This window comes from Apostichopus japonicus, chromosome 11, assembly GCF_037975245.1.
Source record: "Apostichopus japonicus isolate 1M-3 chromosome 11, ASM3797524v1, whole genome shotgun sequence".
Taxonomy (NCBI): domain Eukaryota; kingdom Metazoa; phylum Echinodermata; class Holothuroidea; order Aspidochirotida; family Stichopodidae; genus Apostichopus; species Apostichopus japonicus.
The window spans coordinates 23201682-23218517 of NC_092571.1; the positions used below are offsets into that span (position 1 = coordinate 23201682).

A 16836-nucleotide genomic window follows, 5' to 3' on the forward strand; every position below is an offset into this window, starting at 1 on the left:
TGAATGAAACATTTTGTGGTTTCTGTTAACGTCGCTTCTTCCAACTTGATTTTTTTTATCTTACCTTCTGTTCGGTTTTGCACACTATACCCTCTGACACACATCTGTATCGCCATTCTATCTATAGGATAGGCCCAGGTTTCTTTCTTGGGTGACTTGTTTTTGCTGAAATGTATCTAGGATAGGAATGTATATGGTTTGCGTCGATCCTATGTTTTGATATCTTTTACACGAGCAACAGATATAACCGCTTGACAGAATCAAAAATGTTATCATCCATTCGTGTGCCTCGTAAATACGTTTGATAGACGGCAACGTTTATTTATATTTGCCCGGCGAGGAGAGGAATGCTACGACTTTCTTGGTTCGACAACAATAACATGACGGTATTTAACACCATGAGGTGATCAACTTCTGAACTTCAACAACACGGCTCGACTTTTTTATACTGCGTGCAAGCTGGAAGAAAACTGTCATTCATTGAATTGCCATTTTTACAATCCGGTTTTTGAAACCCAGAGTTAGCCTGCACGATTGAAGCCGGAGATCTGATTTCATTCCTTGCTTCCCGTGTACACGCTTCACTATTTAGAAACATAGCTGATTTTTAAGACTAACTGCTCTGTATAGGGGAGCTGATTGCATCCGCTCAAACCGTCCCACTAGTAAAGTTGTTATTTACGTTTGCTGATCACATTGTTTGTTAACAAAGGAATCTGACAAGAAAATACCAATAAGAAAGAAAAATGATTGGTGAGAAGTATTGTTATAGCTACAGTCACGTATTATTATTACTAATTACGTTGATCGCCATAGCAACAGGCCAAATACTAGATGATAAACCAACTAGACACTTGGACCATCTGGCCCTGTTTCCGGAGAAGAAAACCTGGTGCGACGTCAAACAGATTCAGCAAGAAGTCGCTTTACCAGGATGCCATTCTAAGCTTATACCAAACACGGTAAGGTCTGAAACCACGATAAGTAATCATGTATTAGGTACAGCCCTATAGCTTCCGTAACACAAGAAAAGAGCAAACAGTCACGATAGTATAGATAGACGGCCTTTGTAGTCTTGTATTCCACGCTAGGGGTGCACGGAGAACGCATACAGTCGTTATATATGCTCATGGTGTGTGTGTGTGGGGGGGGGGGGGGGGCTGGCGGCTTCGGATCGGCCAGTGGCGTACCGGTTATACGCCGGTAAACCGGTAGGCTGATCCACCCCTGAATGTGGTGTAGAGATTATTAAGGTCATGCATAGTTGTCGGGCAGTGGGAATGGATAGATGACTGTCTAACAAACTCGCGTACACGTTGAACGATTTCACAACTGCACACTCTGCTCTTCGAAGTTACAATGCTGTCGACGTCATCATTATGAGACACGTGAGGCCTTTTTCACATGATTGAATACAGAGTGAGAAGCTTCCTTGTGTTTTCTCAGTCTTAGACCAGAAATATTTGACTGTTTTTACAACAACAACACCAAAAACAGTTTTCCGACTGTTTTTGACTTTATGTAACTGTACACCTTGGAGATACGTAATTTTTATATCTTTTTTTTGGATTAAGGTAATGCCTATGGTATTAATTACACTGCAGTTTCATATAAACCGTATATATATATATATACTGTGTGGTTCCTCTTCTCTTATGAGAATGATAGATGAATATGTTAAACTTTACATTTTGTTTTGTTTATATTGTGTTTTAATTAAGTTGCTTTGAATATTAAAACCATAAATGACGAACATTTCGAACCTAGCAGGATCGTCTTTAGAGCTTGTTATTTTTTTTTTTGCAGTTTTATAAGTAAATTGTTAACAGGTTTTTGTTTATGTTCTTGTTTTCTGATTTCTTTTGTTGTTTGTCAGGTTTGCTTTGGCCAGTGCTTTAGCTACAGTATTCCCCAATCAATGCCGGATAAAGCCGACCCACACCTACAATATTGCGAATGCTGTAAGCCAATCAGATTGTCACAAGTGAAGGTAAGTTTCAGATGGGGGTAAACTATCGACTGAGGGAGGGTATGTGGGGGAAGATATTGACCAGAATAATAGGGTGTTATATCTATATGGTAACTTGTAAAAGATTAATAAAGATGCATAGTAAGTGTAATAGTTGATACATAAGGCGACAATACTTTATATTAATAATAATGATATTTTAATTAAAAAAAATCCTCCATTAGAGGTATTTCCCCTCAAAACAAAGATTACAAAATAAAATAACTCAACTACGTATGTGTACTACTCATGTATATATATATATATATATATATATATATATATATACATATATATATATATATATATAATATATATATATATATATAATATATATATATGTACATATATATATATATACATATATATATATGTACATATATATATATACATATATAAATATATATATATAGAGAGTTGGTTGGTTGGCGTCTATCTTGGCGCAGAGTGCTCTATGTCCATTGGACAGAGCGGAATATATGTTGATACTAGTTGAGACGAGTGGAACACTATTAGTTGTAACTCGGAGTTTCACGCGTTATAGCGATCGTCAGACAACACTTATAGCGGAGTTGTCTGACGATCGCTAAAACGCGTGAAACTCCGAGTTACAACTACTAGTGTTCCACTAGTCTCAACTAGTATCAACATATATATATATATATATATATATATATATATATATATATATATATACATATATATATATGTATATACATATATGCATATATACATATATATATATATATATATATACACATATATATATATTCCATTTTAATATTATTGCCACCAAAGTACAAGTATGTGGTTGTCCCATCACCCCCATCCCCTTCCCCCACCCGTAGTAGATCGCTCACCAACTGTAACTGGGATCACTTCCTTCTGGAAGGGACCCGTGATATCTCACTTGGCGTAAAGACGTCTTCATCACACGGTATCAGTCTCAATGTATGTCAATAGTTCCATTATTACTGATGGGAGCCCCTTCATTTAAATACTTTTGAAAACAATACATCATTATTCAGGATAAGGATAAGATTCGATTGGCGTGCAAAGTTACAACCAACAGTAACTTGAGTGAAAGTTCAGTTAGATTTTAACTGAAACTTAAAAACCTTCTGATTTAAATCGCATAAATTAAGTCATATACGCAAAACACGGTTAAAGCAAAATAGTCTTTTCTTGTTATGTTTATATACGTAATCGAATAACAACAAACCGAATACAAAAATAAAACGATTAAAATATACAATAAAAAATATATAGCCTATACAAGTTTGTTTCATGTCAGAACAAATGCAACTTCATGTTGAAATCCTATTTCTAACATTAACCTAGATAGTTTTACGACCGACCTACTTTTCATGTTGATTGCATTAATGTTTAACAATGAAAAAAGTGGTGTGCCCATTTTAGCACATTCGACATCTTGTAACGTCATTTGAGAAATTCGCTAACTTGTCAATGGTAAAACCACTTCCGTGTTATCCAATTTAACAGTTGAATTTCACTTTTAAAACCAAGTCAAGGAATATACAAGACATTTATGTAGTCTGGCGTGAGACATTGCAACATTTGTAACTGGTTGAATGACGCTTTGAGTGATTTTTTTCGGCTAGAAATGAACAAGGTACTTGACTATAATAAATTGACCGAATTATTTGTAAACAGACGTTCTTGTTTAGTTTGACATCAGGAAAATGTCAAACTTTAATGTTCGCTCTGAAATTTTGGAAATGTTTTATAATGCTACAATTTGTGGGGTCTGGCGTTATTGTCTTATATGCTGGAGTGGAAATGTAGTTAATTCGGAAAGCGATCGTATCGATGGAATTAGAAAGAAAGCGGAGGAGGTGATCGGTACTTCCCAGCCTACGGTAGGCGAAGTTTATCAATGCTTACTCCAAAGTAAACTTGACACTGTGTGTGGGGGGGGGGGGGACAGTGCCCACCCACTCCATGACCATCTCCATGACAGTTGCATGAGTAGGGGCAGTGGGAGACTGAGACTCCCATGCTTGAAAACCAACAGACACCGCAATTCATTCATCCCATGTGCAATTCAACTTTTCAACAGCAATCTTCAACGTTAATTTCTTACCCCTCTTACCATATTATCTGTACAATCATATTTTTTTCTATCATTTGAGAATTTTTATAGTACGTGCGAGTACACGAATTTCCATATTGGATCAATAAAGTTTTACTTACTTACTTAATATGAACAAAACATGGCCATGTGAACATTTTCCCGAGAAGCTGTTTTACAAATTATTTAAAATGTACTTGTATACGTTTCATGTCATTAGTTTGTAAAGTGTGAATAATTCCAATACTGTATATTTATATGGTTGACTGTTAATATAGATCGAGTAATCATCGCGTGTATACATGTCAAGTTTGATGCAGCTGGTTAGACACTTCTGAAGAGTATCTCGCAATAATGTATGGAAAATAAAAATACAACTCGTAATTGAATGATGAAATAATAATATAGATTCCCACGAAAAAATAGTAGAAAATGTTAAAAAACAACAACAAACAAACAAGTAACAACTGAGGATGCATGTTATAGCATTTTGTGAACCCCCGACATTGTGGCATTAACCCCCCTCCCCACCCATTAAAAGAATAGCCCCAAAATACAGACTAATAAATCCAACCTATAAATCACAGTGAGTGCATCTTGCTCAGACGACTAAATTGTTCATCAGTTGTAGTAAGAAATGTATCACAGTGGGTGCAGGGTTTAAGTATTGTATGGGGAAGTTCTTCCAAATCGTGTACAAAGTGATTTATACATTGGTATATAGAATATTGATAGAAAAAAACAAATAGGCAAACAGTGTTCAAACAAAATATGTTGCAGAAGTCAACCTTACACATTGTTTTATCAATTACATCATGATAACGTATTAAACATATTTTTGTATTTTTTTGGGGGGGGGGGGTAGGATGGGGAGCGGAGGACAAAGGATGGAGGGGGACATTCATAACGTTGCCCATTACCATACATAATTGTAATTGCATGATGATATAAATTCATTTACTCAAGCTTTCAAGAAGTACAGATACATGACGTCACTTCACCCCCCCCCTTTGTTTTATTCAACAACAGGTAACGCTAACATGTCCTAGAAATGACGTTAAAGTCATGGACAAACTGGTAGAAGTCGTCGAGGCGTGTGACTGTCAGAAGTGTTTCGAGGACCCTCCTATCCAAGATGGCGCCATAATCGACGACTTCAGTTATTATTCCTATTACGAAGACGACATTTAACATAAACTACATATTATATATAAGACCGGTGGCCTCATGCTTTGATGGCTGGATTTCATTTTAATAAATATACATAACAATAAATTTCATTTCCTGGGACCAGCTTCTTGTCAATCAATGAACAAAGCAACGCAGTGTTGTGCATGGACGATTTATATGGTTTCGATTTATTCTAACGCAAAGAGGTGTAGTAAGCTGTAAGGTATAAATAACATCATGCTGACACATCACGTCGCAGTATAGTAGCAACCTCTGCAGCCCAGATGTTTATGTTAATTACATTATGATCATTAGAGAATCTAGCTATGAGCGTTGGACCTTGAAATGTCTTAGATGTCTCGTACTTATTTCTTCTCGAGGAATCGTATACGACAATTTTCATGTTAAATTTATTGCGAACGACAGGCGAGAATATGTAGCATTATATACGTAGATGGAATGTGCTCGGGTTGCTCAGCTGTTTTCTTGTATATGTTGCAGCAGTTTTCATCTGCCTGGTGAATAAAGAGGTTCATTTACATATCTGAATTCTAAAAAGAGATTCAATCGTTTGGTCAGAATGTGTGTATTTAGCTACGGAGCTGATTATGAGCGAATATAACAATGGCTGTTTCTTCGTCAAAATATAAAAAAGAACAGATTTTGTAAATACTTTTTGTAGATGTACAAGAAAAGCAAACGCGACTAAATTCTTTGTAATGTTCAATAAAGGATGTTTGAAGATTGAATCGTATGGTTTGTGAGTCATGTCAATGCACTATCGATATATATATATATATATATATATATATATATATATATATATATATATATATATAAATATATATATAAATATATATATATAAATATATATATATATATATATATATATATATATATATATATATTTCTGACAGCATATAGTGCTATATAGAGTTGACACGTTTTCCCTTTAGATCTGATTTTTTATTTTTATTTATGCTAAACAATGGGGGGTTAAATGATTAAGTGTCCTGAGTTAAAGCAACTACATTTGCAAATGCTGTCTGTATCACAGAATGTAAATAAACGAAAGAATGGGTAAAGTAACTCAATCACTAGTGGTGGTGCATGCTGTCACTTTTAAACTTGCTCAAGACGATTTCGTAAATGAAAGGTGATATCCCCCCTTGGAACACGAGTTGTGTCTATGTTTGGGGTGAGTTTTTCTTTTGTGATTGGCTTGCATATCCGTACTAACATTCGGCTTCGACATTTGAAGGGATCGACTGATTTATAATTATTTGATAAAATAAAATATTTGAGTTTGTCTTGAATAAATCAAAATGAAAATTTGAACGGCAGACAACTGGGAAAATGTTTACTGAGTTTTGTAAATATTGTAATTTTTTCAGCTCAAAATATCCAGCGTTTGAAATATTTTAACCAAGTGGTCACGATATCGACAATTTCTTCAAAATTTATTTCGAAATTTTAACCTTTTATCTCAAAATTCTCAATAAAAAAAGTCTCAAATAAACACTCGGATATATGACAAACTATGAGAGATATAAAACTACAAATTGATAACTTGATAGACTGTTTATTTTAATTTATTTATTTGTATAATTATTTTATGTGGGCTGATTATCCAGCCGAATTATCATCGTTGATGCTACGGAGTAAATCGCTAGTTAGAAAAGAGACGGGGCAGACACATGCTGTGCTCCCATCTTTCCAATGCAAGGGCGTAGGAACCGGGGGGCTGGGGGCGCCATCCTCCAGTGAAAAATATGGGGCGGAAGTATCATTAGGCCCCCACCCCCGCTTCGCAAGTCAGAAAACTCCATTTTCATTTCTCAATAAATGATAAAGTGTGCTATAGTGCACCAAATTGCATCTGAGGCCACCTGGAAATGCAAAAAAAAAAAATCCCCCTTCCTTAGACCCCTCCATCAGGCCGGCCATCAGTCTTCAGCCCCACCCCCACTCAAAAAGTACCTTCCTACGCCACTGTTCAAATGTGATGGAGAATCTTTTCTCATCTGACCTCTGTGCTATACGCCAATGCCAAAGTTAATATGGGCTCCTTTGAAATGTTCTATCTTTACAGAAAGCTTGTCTTAGAGAAGTTGAGTTTCTCTCTTCTTAGGTGGATGTTAATGCTAAATATTAAAGTACAACAAAACGTCTGACGTATAACAAAGTACCAGCGAAAGGAGAAGAAATTAGACAAGTTTGTTTATTATACGTTACATTTTATTTCATTTGTTTCTTCTATATAGCATTCTTAATTCAGAGTGCGATTAATCGCAAAAACAAAAATCAGTAAGATTGAAATGACATAAGCAGTTTTATATATTGCAAGTAAAATCGGACTGCATATTCAAAAAGGTCGTTTAACGTATATAATTCCTCACGTCCTCACGCATTAATCCCGTTACCAACAAAGCAGTAAAATAGAATAACTTCATGCGAGTTGCACTGCGAACGAATTGTGATAAGAGCATTAAATGAAATAACCAAACAAAAAATAGAGAGAAAAATGCTTTGTTCGATGACAGATTTAATGTAATCCTCTCAGAGGATATGGTATAACATCCAAACAAATGGATGTAACATTACTGACCTTTACTAAATAGTAATGTAGTGAGCAATTAAGATGAAATACATTTGCCCTGTTTCAGTGAAATGACGAACATACGAGCTAATATTGCATATAAACAAAGAAAGAACCACAATGAAAGAACCACAATGAAGAGAGAACCACAATTAAGAGAGAACCACAATGAAATTTATACACACACTTGAATAAACACTGTTTAGATGACAATACTGGAACATGGAACATATTGGACAAAATATCTTAATTTTATTTTTTAATATTTTGTATAATCTTCCATTGAAACTATAAATACATACAATTCGGCGTGAAGGTAAATTATAATACGTTGCGTAACCATTGGACTATAGTTAATGCTGTACACGGACCTGGTTGTATGGCTTCCATATACACTTAATTATCCATGAGGCGGTTGGGGTTGTTATGTACGGATAACTGTAAGAGACGTTACATTGTTTTCGAGTATGGACTCGAAACATTTTTCAGTAATGATACGCGATCATGCCAAATGCGGGAATGCTAGGGAACCCCTCCACTCCCGCCCCACCTACACCATGTAATTGCTCCTGGTACCTTCCACACTCAGTAACATGACACTCAAAAGTCATTTAAACTTAGAAAACAAGTTATATAAACATTTTATAAATATCATAATGTCATAACATTTACAATTTACTGAGTAATTCCTGTCCATCGAGATTTGAAGGCAGCAGTTTGTAAGGATTCAAAATACTTTTCCGATCGAGTAAGGTTTTCATCTTCTTCATCAAGTTTATAGCATTGATTGGTTTACTATAGTGTAAACTATCCCTTCTTTGAACGCCAATACCGACCTCTGAGGAAATACTGCCACCAACATCTTTCACACGACGAAATAAAAAGGACTCAATGAGCTTGCTAAATGATGGATGTGTACGGAAGGTGACCAGATTTACATGCAGGCCACCTTCTGCAAAATGGCCAAATCCAGCAATACATGATGACAGGTGGCTGAACTGGGTTTTTACTTCAGTTAATATTTGGACGTATTTATCATGAGGCACCGTGACGTCGTACTTATACGCAAATCCTGCTCGTTTCACTGCCACGCCTATATTTTCACGATAAGACCACAACATCTGTTGAAAACAATATTAAACCTTCACAGAGGCATTCGTACCCAAACTCAACTGAAACTTATATTACAGTAGCCCTCCCCAATATATATACGGTTCTGAGTTGAATAATAAAATAGCGCCACCGAATCCTTAAGACTACACAAAAGGTGGCGCAAGAATGTTTAGTTTAGTTTACTAGAAACAAGGATTTGGAAGGACACTAAAGTTCCTCTCAAGGACCCTATAGGAGAGAGAAAAAAACAGAATACCAAAAAAAAAAAAAAAAACAGACCCGAATACCATGTTTAAAGTACTTGTCCAAAGCATCAGTTTAAACCCATTCACACTACTTGCAAGTACAACTTTCTCAGGCAAACCGTTCCACTCATGCACAACCCTATCAGAAAAACAGTTATGACGAATATTTATCGGCCAGGTCGATAACGCGGAAACGCGGAAACCGCGGAAATCGATAAACCGGGTTCAATATCAACGGTTTCCGCGGTTTCCGCGTTATCGACCTTGCTATATAGTAAGGTCGAAAACGCGGAAACCGCGGAAACGAGAGGAATTTGTCAAGGGAGGGTGAAGAAGTCTTTTGGGCGCATTTCAGCCTATATTCGCCAAAAAGGGGTGCGGGTTTAAAGCTAGTAAATGTATAGGTCGAAAACGCGGAAATCGTACTTTACAATGGATGAGTTAGATTATTTTGTCAAGGGAGGGTAGTGTAGGTCGAAAACGCGGAAATGTTTTTTTTTTACAATGGCGAAACTAGATGATTTTGTCAAGAGAGGGTGAAAAAAATTTTGAGCGCATTTCAGCCAGTATGCGCCAGGAGGGGTGGGGATAGAAGATTTTGTTTCACTAAATGCCGGTCGAAAACGCGGAAATGTTTTTTTACACAATGAATGGCGAAACTAGAGAATTTGTCAAGGCGGAAGGTTAAGAGTTTTCGGCGCATTTCAGTCAATATGCGCCAGGAAGGTGAGGGGTTGTAGGCTGTTTTTTTTTACTAAATGGAGGTCGAAAACGCGGAAATGTTTTTAGCAAAGGCGGAACTAGAGGAGTTTGCTAAGGGAGGGAAAAGAAGGGTTTTGGCCGGCGCATTTCAGCCAAAATGCCAGGAAGGGGGTGAGGAAGGATGTTGAGGCTTTTTCACTTAATGCAGGTCGAAAACGCGGAAAAAGTGTTTGCCAATATGCGCAAGGATGGAGTGGGGGTATGAGACTTTTTTCAGTTAGTGTAGGTCGAAAACGCGGAAATTTTTTTTTTTCACAACATTTTTCACAACTAGATGATTTTGTTAAGACAGGGTGAAAAGGTGTTTTGGGCGCATTTTAGCAAATAGGCGCCAGAAAGGGGTGAGGTTGAAGTCTTTTCACTAAAGGCATGTCGAAAACGCGAATTTTTTTTTTAACAATGACGGAAATACTCTAAATGCATGCAGGAAATGTAAAGAAATGTTTTGGTCGCATTTCAGCCAACATGCGCCAAGAAGGGTTTGGGTTTGAAGCTTTTTCAGTAAATACAGGCAGAAAACTCAGTAATGTTTGTTAACGTCCATTTGGTATGCAGGGATGGTTCCAGGATTTCTCCGACACGGGAGCTAAGGTCCCCGGAAACAATTGTGTGCACGTTGTAATATTAATAAAAAAATAAAAAAATTATATATATATATATATGTATATACTTACACATACATATATATGTATATATATATATATATATATATATATAGATAGATAGATAGATATATTTACACATACAGATACATATCTATGTATATATAAATCTAATATTGCCGAAGCGCGCGGTAATTTGTAGTGTCTTTTTTGGTATATGAGAGAAGTTTGAAGCCCGTATGTCGGTGCGGCTGACACCTGTCGGGGACTGATTTTCCTACATTTATCTTTATCATAGAATGATCATTATGATGATAAGAAATACACAATAATATATTTTTTTCTTCATTGCTCCCTGACGAAATCATAATTTCCCCTACCAGGGGGCTAGACCTCCCCGACGAGGGGAAGGGGACTGTTACCCAGCTTCTCTCTCCCCCTCTGGGGCCACCCCGTCGGTATATATAAAGGTGCGTATGTACAATGGCGGAACTAGAGAATTTTCACAGCTAGGGGACGGCAAAGGAGCTTTTGATCGTTTATGAAAAGAAAACATAAAACCTATGTTTTGGGACGATTCGGAGGAAGTGTATGAACTTGAAGTTGCGAACTATTAGAAGTAAGACAGTCACATTTACAATTATTTCACCGATTGCGTTACAATAAAACTGGCAACCCTGCCATCTTCCCCAGTATTGGAATACCGGTGTGAAGTTAGATACTAATTCCTCGTTCGACGTTCGCGAATGAGTAACTGCTACCTATTCAGTTACTTATTCGACAATGGTACCGACGTAACACTTATGACAAGACGAATGCATTCTTACAAGATGTTCAACATTTGGTCGTGGAAAAGAGGTTTATCTGGGTCATTTGAACTCTAATGACAATGTAAATGGGTACCATAGTGCATCTTGCCCGGTCCAAAGAGTTCTTGACCAACTAAAATGACCACTACATCATCGGTTCTTAAATTAATGTAACGGAAACGGGACCTGACGAAAAATCACTTTAGGCCCTAATCAAGACTAGCACGCCTTGGACCACCTAACCAATGGGTCATATGAATTCTTAAGACAATGAAGAAGGATATCATAATGCGTCTTGCCCGGTCCAAAGAGTGCTTGACCAATTAAAATGACAATTAAATCATTACTTCTTTAACGAGTGTTACGGGACCTTGAAAAAGCTTAATGTTTTAGTTCTATACGTGTTTATATCAGAAAATTTCCATTGTACCTCCGTTTGTGTTTACTCTCTTTCTTTTAAGTTTGTTATTTGAGATATCGTTATGTAGAAAACACTTAGATTCGTCGGGTATGAAGTACTTATATCAAGCTCTACCCAATTATTAGCTTAAGAACCGGTATGCTGAGACTTATGCCATGGCGAAATACTTAAGCTCTGATATTAATAGCCCTACGTCACATTTTCTTTGATTAATGTCTGGAATAACCACCACAAAATCCTCTAGTTTCACCATTGTTAAAAAAACATTTCCGCGTTTTCGACCTGTATTTAGTGTAACAGCCTCAACCCACCTCCCCAGACCTTTGCTGGCGCATATTGGCTGACATGCGCCGGCCAAAACACTTCATTTCCCTCCCTTAGCGAACTCCCCTAGTTCACCCTTTGTTAAAAACATTTCCGCGTTTTCGACCTGCATTTAGTATTAAAAAAGGCTACACCCCTCCCGCACCCCCTCGTGGCGCATATTGGCTGAAATACGCTCAGAAAACATCTTCACCGTGCCTAGTTTCTCTTGTTTCGCCATTGTAAAAAACAATTCCGCGTTTTCGACCGGCTTTTAGTAAAATAAATTTTTTTACCCCACCCCTTCTTGGCGCATTACAGCTGAAATGCGCCAAAACACTTTTTCACCTTCCCTTTACAAACTCCCCTAGTTCCGCCTTTGTTAAAAACATTTCCGCGTTTTCGACCTGTATTTAGTGTAAAAGCCTCAAACCACATCCCCACACCTTTGCTGGCGCATATTGGCTGAAATGCGCCGGCCAAAAACACTTCATTTCCCTCCCTTGGCAAACTCCTCTAGTTCCGCCTTTGTTAAAAACATTTCCGTGTTTTCGACCTGCATTTAGGGGAAAAGCCTACAACTCCATCACCTTCCTGGCGCATATTGACTGAAATGCGCCGAAAACTCTTCACCCTCCGCCTTGACAAATCCTCTAGTTTCGCCATTCATTGTGTACAAAAACATTTCCGCGTTTGCGACCTGCATTTAGTATAAAAAAAAAACCTTAGCCCTTTCCCACCCCTCCTGGCGCATATTGGCTGTAATGCGCTCAAAAAACGTCTTTATCCTCCCTTGACAAAATAATCTAACTCGTCCATTGTAAAAGTACGATTTCCGCGTTTTCGACCTACATTTACTGAAATAGCTTTAAACCCGCACCCCTTTTTGGCGAATATAGGCTGAAATGCGCCCAAAAGACTTTGTCACCCTCTCTTGACAAATTCCTCTCGTTTCCGCGGTTTCCGCGTTTTCGACCTTGCTATATAGCAAGGTCGATAACGCGGAAACCGCGGAAACCGTTGATATCGAACCCGGTATCTCTATTACCGAACCCGGTTTATCGATTTCCGCGGTTTCCGCGTTTCCGCGTTATCGACCTGGCCAATATTAATCACACTTTGTGATTGTTAGAGTATAAGACAATGACCTCTGGTACAACTACTATTAGCAAACATGAACAAGTCAGTGAAGGATAAATTGTCAAAACCAAACACAACCATGAAAACCTGAATCAAGTCACCACGTAAACTTCTAAGCTCCAGTGTGGTGAGATTCAACAGCTGTAACCGCCTATATTAAGGAACAACCTTTAAGGAACTAATCATCCTAGTAGCCCTCCTCTGGACCTTCTCGAGTACTTCCTTATCCTTAGCAAAATATGGGTTCCAAGCCTACACAGCATACTCCAGATGAGGCCTAACCAACTGCATATAAAGCTTTAACAACTATGTCCTCTTACAGAAAATTGAAGTCCTCTTGATAATACCTAAAACCTTAGTATCTCTTTTAGCAGAGGTAATAGAGTGTAACTTCTACCGTGTAACTTCCTTTGTAACTTCCTCTTGGCTGGTAATACTTTTGAAATTCAACTTGAATTTCCTCTTAAATGAACGTTTTATGAATATGAATATCTCAGTCATTATTCTGTATCTGAACACTGTTACAGTTCTTTATATTCATATTAAACCTGAGTATCCATTTCAAATGACCAAAATATTAAAATAATCACCATTGAAAGTATTTATTTTTCTCAGGCATGGGCGAAGGAGCCAATTTTTTTTTTTTTTTTGTGGGGGGGGGGGTGGGGCTGTAACGACCTGCTCCAAAAATGTAACCAATATGGAAGGGCATACTGATGAGATCCACTCACCTCTGAAATTTGAATTTGTTATAAGGAATGCCAGCAGTGATACATATCATAACATCGTCTTGGACAGAGAAGGAAAGCATGGATTGCGAACTGTGTCAAAACTCCACAACAACGTCTGATTAGTTAGCACATAAGGTTGAGTTTTTACGTAACTAATGACTCTCATCAAACAAGATAATTGCAGGGTCAAGGCACAAAATATTCAGTAGTGATGCAACGATGACTGGAAAACCCTGTTGCATCATATTGGTTAAGAGTGTTAAGATATAGTTTACTGCTATGTTGCAATAATGTCAAAATACAGAAAAATAAAACAAAAAGAACGTAGGAATTCATTGGATATAATTCCTTCAAAAAATTAATGCCAGACGAAAAAATATTGAAGAAAGACCTTGATTTAAAGAAACACTGCATTTACCCTTAGGCCAAAAAAGTGTAAACCCTGTACTAAATATTGCAAAGATCAATATGCCCTTATAATAATACCATTACATATGCAACAGCACATGATATGAGTAAATATATCATTTCTAATATGAATATTAACATAGTGTTATCTTGACAGAAACAGTGTAATATCTTTTACTTATGTAAAGGTTTTGGCTAAAAAAAAGAAACCTTTTAATATTATTACCGGTATGCACGAAAGAATGTATAACATTTAAGCGAAAGATAAACAGTTTATGAATGTTGCAATAAAGCTTATAGAAATGAAATGATTTTTAATACTTAACAATTCATTCTAATGCTTATAGTGTAGTAATGTGAACATTTTACGTACATAGTTTAATGCTATTAGTGCTTCAGAATTAAAGCTTTTAAGTACATAGTTTAGTGCTTCAGAAATTGAGATGAAGATCTCACACATGCACTCCTTTTCTGAAATATGTAAATTATGTTTTGCAACAAATTTTAATACCGGTGACCAGCAGGGGCAGACTGACAATTACTCCCCACCCCTGCCCTCCCAATACTGGGCAAAGTACTCATTCCAACTGGGGCACAGCCAGCAATAAGAGGAGTGAAGGGTTCCAAGCTGACCACCCCCCTCATCAAAGGCAAAGTGTGGAGACTTACTGTGGATGAGGTCCACCATATTGGGACAAAATTTGTATGCAAGCAGTGGCGGAGCGTCCATACAGTCGGGGGGGGGGGGGTGGATTCCCCCCTTGACGGACTCAAATGGACTGCTGACGCCCTTTTCAGCTTTTTACTATTTTTTACTTATTCGCAATGATTGACAATTTTATTGCGCTCTCATCTACCTATTGACATTTGTCACATTATCTGCAAATTAGCAGGGTCATTTCTGGCGATCTAGGGAGTATCTTTACTCAGAAAATGTCTGTACGGCCCGTGCCAACCTGTGGTGGCGCCCCGCTTAGATAGTGTCGAAAGTGCCCCTAGAGATCATTCTCGCCCCCCCTGACTTATACCCCTAGCTCCGCCACTGTATGCAAGTGCACTAAATAGAGTCACATTTCCTGTGGGTCCTCTTGTACTGCCGGATTTCTTCACTGACCAGTCCCCCCCCCCCCCGGGTCATCGATATTTCTTTGAGACATAGACATGCTGGGCTGACATTGTTGCACAATGATTGCTTTTGAACCATTCAAAGTTACACCTAAGCATTGACAAATCATTGCATTATAGAACTGCATGACTGAATTGCACAATAGTGACCATTCTATGTGGCTTTCTAGCATTTTCTAACATTTACTCTGGTTTCTTTCTAGTAATGTTGAGAAACACTGATGTGCTATATTTATGTTAAATAAATGTTCATATTTAGCAATGAAAAAATGCAGTATTATTTATGTAGCATCTTAACCCACTTTCAGACAAGGCAATCTCATATTTGATTTCAGTTTCTTCTGATCCTACTGATAGTTATCTAATCCTATGATATTTATCTAATCCTACTAATCCTACTTTACAATCCTAGTTGTACACTTTATAACTTGGATAGGTTTCTCTGTGTAAGCTCACTGTCCATCCAAGATGGTAATACTTTGTAAGGATTTAAAATACCCTTTGGGTCAAAGGTCAATTTCACTTTCCTCATGACCTCAACCCCCTTGGGAGACTTGCTGTAGACAATCTCGTCCCTGCGTTGGATCCCGAGACCATGTTCCGAGCTTATACTTCCACGGAGGTTCTGGATCCAGGGATAGAGGAAGCCCTCGACTTTCTCCTGAATTTCTTTATCTAACTGTGGCATTATGACATTCAAGTGTATATCCCCCTCTGCCAAGTGACCGTAGCCCACCACGCATGGAGAGTTGGGATGCAAGACACCCCGCAGTTCTGTAATCACATCAAAAAATTTCTCATGCGGTAAGGTGATGTCATACTTGTAGCAGATTCCCTCTCGTTTCAGTGCGACGGCTATCCTCTCGCGATAGGACCATAGATGCTGTGTGAGATATATGCAGATGGGGAGGGAGCATGCATAGGATATATTTCAAAAGCAAATTACAAGTCCATAGCAATGTGCGTCTTTACACGAATAAAGTGACTTGATGATATTGCTAAATTTATAAAGCTTTTGTTACAAATGTTAGATATAAATATACTGTACTGTTGAGATATTACATTGAAGTGGCTGTGGTTTGACTTGAGTTCATGATGTCAAAGCCAATTTGTGTAAATATGAGTATGAGTATGAGTATGAATATAAAATATAGAGATATAGATAGATATAGATATAAATATAGATATAAATATAAATATAAATATATATATAAATATAAATATAAATATAAATATAAATATAAATATAAATATAAATATAAATATAAATATAAAATATAAAATATAAATATAAATATAAATATAAAT

General features: G+C 37.3%; 2 protein-coding genes across 5 annotated transcripts in view; one reads left to right on the top strand and one right to left on the bottom strand.

Annotated features, from left to right (window-relative positions):
- Window positions 1–39: 39 nt before the first annotated feature.
- LOC139975634 (neuroblastoma suppressor of tumorigenicity 1-like) lies at window positions 40–5616 on the top strand. Its single transcript, XM_071983704.1, has 3 exons — window positions 40–962; window positions 1877–1990; window positions 5130–5616. Exons 1-3 carry the CDS (start codon window positions 747–749, stop codon window positions 5289–5291), a joined length of 492 nt encoding a protein of 163 aa, XP_071839805.1. The 5' UTR covers window positions 40–746; the 3' UTR covers window positions 5292–5616.
- A 1870-nt stretch (window positions 5617–7486) lies between these two features.
- LOC139975633 (D-2-hydroxyglutarate dehydrogenase, mitochondrial-like) overlaps window positions 7487–16836 on the bottom strand; it is a 37326-nt gene continuing 27976 nt past the window's right edge. For 3 of the 4 annotated variants that reach the window (XM_071983701.1, XM_071983702.1, XM_071983700.1), the window contains exon 8: window positions 13207–16411. In XM_071983701.1, coding sequence (XP_071839802.1) covers window positions 15950–16411 — 462 coding nt within the window. In that variant the 3' untranslated portion in view covers window positions 13207–15949. Of the gene's footprint in view, window positions 8991–13206; window positions 16412–16836 lie in introns of those variants that run through there. The other variant, XM_071983703.1, reaches the window with a different exon arrangement.

Bases quoted from the DNA above. Each gene is read 5' to 3' on its own strand.
- LOC139975634 (XM_071983704.1), top strand. From the start codon at position 747: ATGATTGGTGAGAAGTATTGTTATAGCTACAGTCACGTATTATTATTA. The intron at 963-1,876 runs GTAAGGTCTGAA...GTTGTTTGTCAG, and splicing joins CTAAGCTTATACCAAACACG to GTTTGCTTTGGCCAGTGCTT. The intron at 1,991-5,129 runs GTAAGTTTCAGA...ATTCAACAACAG, and splicing joins TCAGATTGTCACAAGTGAAG to GTAACGCTAACATGTCCTAG.